This window comes from Apis dorsata, unplaced genomic scaffold, assembly GCF_000469605.1.
Source record: "Apis dorsata unplaced genomic scaffold, Apis dorsata 1.3 scaffold_133, whole genome shotgun sequence".
Lineage (NCBI taxonomy): Eukaryota > Metazoa > Arthropoda > Insecta > Hymenoptera > Apidae > Apis > Apis dorsata.
In genome coordinates, this window is record NW_006263426.1 from 1,334,828 (window position 1) to 1,337,294 (window position 2,467).

Sequence of the window (2,467 nt, forward strand, 5' to 3'; positions counted from 1 at the left end):
ATTGCTCCAGGGTGACGGTTTGTTATAACCATTATTCCCCGAATGCTGTTGATCCCAGCCGGAGATAGTACTGATTGGCCTTTGCTGTCTCAGCTCAGGATCCGTAATGTTATCCGATCTTTGCCTTTCGTAATGCTCGTACATCTGAGCAAATTGAAGCTTAAATTCCTCGTAGGATACCTGAAATATTACGCAAGATTAATTACACGTGACGATATAATATATCAGTTTAATTTTTATCGAATTTTTGCACCCGTTTCTGGAATCATCGACGAAGCTTACTCCTCGTGCACAATTTTTTCTCCAACGATTATACCCCGCCATATTTACCTTGGAGTGCACGATGGCCAAGGTGTCCACCCATACGCGCCATCCACCGTACTCGTGTTTGATAGCATGGTGAAGAAGCATGCGAAACAACGAGTACACCATGTCCGAGATTTTTTGCTCTTCCGTGTTCTTCGGATGAATGTACGCCATGGCTATAAGCCACTCCTGCCATACAGACATCTGTAGAACAGTTCGACGATTCTCTCGATTATTGTTGCACAACAATGTCATATCCGAGAGGAACAGCTTCTTCACTTCGAGCAATTGTTCCGTTTGTTTTGATTGTCGAATCAGAGTCGCCACTACCTTAAGGATCACTGAAATTGACGTTTAATTTATTATTATTTCACATCGTTTACGTATTATATGTAATAGAATCACGTTATATTTTACAAAAAATTGAAATCTTACTTGGATTTTCTAACCGATAATGGGATTCTGGTTCAGGATGCCTTGCGTAGAGGATCTGTTGACTAATGTGCTCCGTCATGATCTGTTGAGAAGATATCTCGAGTTGAGATAATATATTGTTAAGCGAAGAGTTTGAAATTTTTATTTTTAATACCTCGTATAAAACGTTGTAGGTAGGCAATGACAATGTTTCCTCGTTTAACAATAATCTTTCGGCCAATAACGTGTAGAGATTGTGAGGGCTCATTACGTCATATTTTCTTCTGCGAATTCGTTCACAACCATTAATATATATATATATTTTTTCAATTCATTTTCACTTACTTGTGTGTACTGCGGCTTAAAAAGAATCCCAACAATTTCAAGGCTTGTAAACGTATTAATTGGCTCTCCGCCGCTAACAACTTAAAAATCGTCCTGACGCCTTGTTTCGCGTCGAAAGCAGGCACCATGGACGAGGGATGTTCCGACATTAAAGATATAAGCATTTGCAAAACGTCGTGTAAATTTTCATCCTGTAGGATAGGAGATTAAAAATTTCCAACGATCTTAATCTCGAATAACTTAATTTATTATTATTTTTTAGATCGTCGTTAATTACCTCGTGTATTGTCGTCAGATAATTCAATATACTCTGCAGCTCGTCATCCTTCACCCCATTCCCTATCATAATCAATTGCTTCAGAAATAACAAAATGTAAGAACGTATTGTCAAAATATCCTTCTGCTGCGGCCTCGGTCCATCTGCAATCAAACGAGGAAAGATATTTACTTGGTTTGATCGATTGAAAAGTAACACGGTTACATTGTCCCAGTTTACTCACCAAGTCCTTTGGGGGTGATTCCACTCTTTGCTCGAGGATTGGCGACCCAGTAATAGTACTTGAGCGTGTGAACTGTTTGCAACACCGTGGACACTCTCCTTACGTTAGAATATATTTGCGTGTCACTGAGGAATTCTGTGGCCAAGTACGAATAAAGCCGGGTTTGCACCGGAGCCGGCGTATATATCCACAGAGCGGGATTAAAAAGGACGTGGTCCAATAGCTGCCATGTTAGGAATGAAAAGTAAAACAACTACATCACCATGGATCTGCCTGTTCTTCGGACACACCAATCTAGCCGACTTTTAATTGCGTTTCCTATTATTACATTCCTGCTTCTCACAATCAGGTACGTTTCTCATTATCATTTCATAAAGGACACGAAGGATGGAATGGAAAAAGAAAAAAGAAAAATATAATACACCATTTATCGTTTTTTTTTTCATTGAGGAATTTTTGAAGAAGAAATTTAAGGTTTAAAAATGTGCAAAAGGATATGTATATATATATATTTATGTAAAGGTAATGAAAAGGGTATAGGAAGGAATTTGAAGAAGAAAGATAGAAAATTGAGAGTGCCGATAAGTTCAATTCACGACAGTTATCACAATCAAGATTGAGGAGAATATAGTGACACTTTATGAACATTCATGCACCGAGAAATGAATAATCAGAATTTGGTAGCTTCTGGAGGCAATATTGAGACGAAGAACGATCTAATAGAAATTGGTTACTTTCGGACTCGATCGGTGTTCAAAAGTTTCTTAGAAATCAAATTCAAAATTTGGCCAATCTCTATCATTGTTCTCTGAAAACAACGTTACGCGGAAATTACACAGAATCGATGTCGTAGCGCGTTATATTTAAATTTCAATTCTAAAAAAAAAAAAAAAAAAAAAAAA

At 37.7% G+C, this 2,467-nt stretch overlaps 1 protein-coding gene across 1 annotated transcript in view; it reads right to left on the bottom strand.

Moving 5' to 3' along the window:
• LOC102677882 (neurobeachin) overlaps window positions 1-2,467 on the bottom strand; it is a 240,681-nt gene that overhangs the window by 95,793 nt on the left and 142,421 nt on the right. Inside the window, exons 14-20 of the mRNA XM_031509250.1 lie at window positions 1,566-1,788; window positions 1,343-1,485; window positions 1,066-1,256; window positions 896-1,004; window positions 742-823; window positions 331-647; window positions 1-180 (exon numbers count right to left, since the gene is read on the bottom strand). The exon at window positions 1-180 is cut by the window's left edge and continues 13 nt beyond it. Coding sequence (XP_031365110.1) covers window positions 1-180; window positions 331-647; window positions 742-823; window positions 896-1,004; window positions 1,066-1,256; window positions 1,343-1,485; window positions 1,566-1,788 — 1,245 coding nt within the window. The remainder of the gene's footprint in view (window positions 181-330; window positions 648-741; window positions 824-895; window positions 1,005-1,065; window positions 1,257-1,342; window positions 1,486-1,565; window positions 1,789-2,467) is intronic.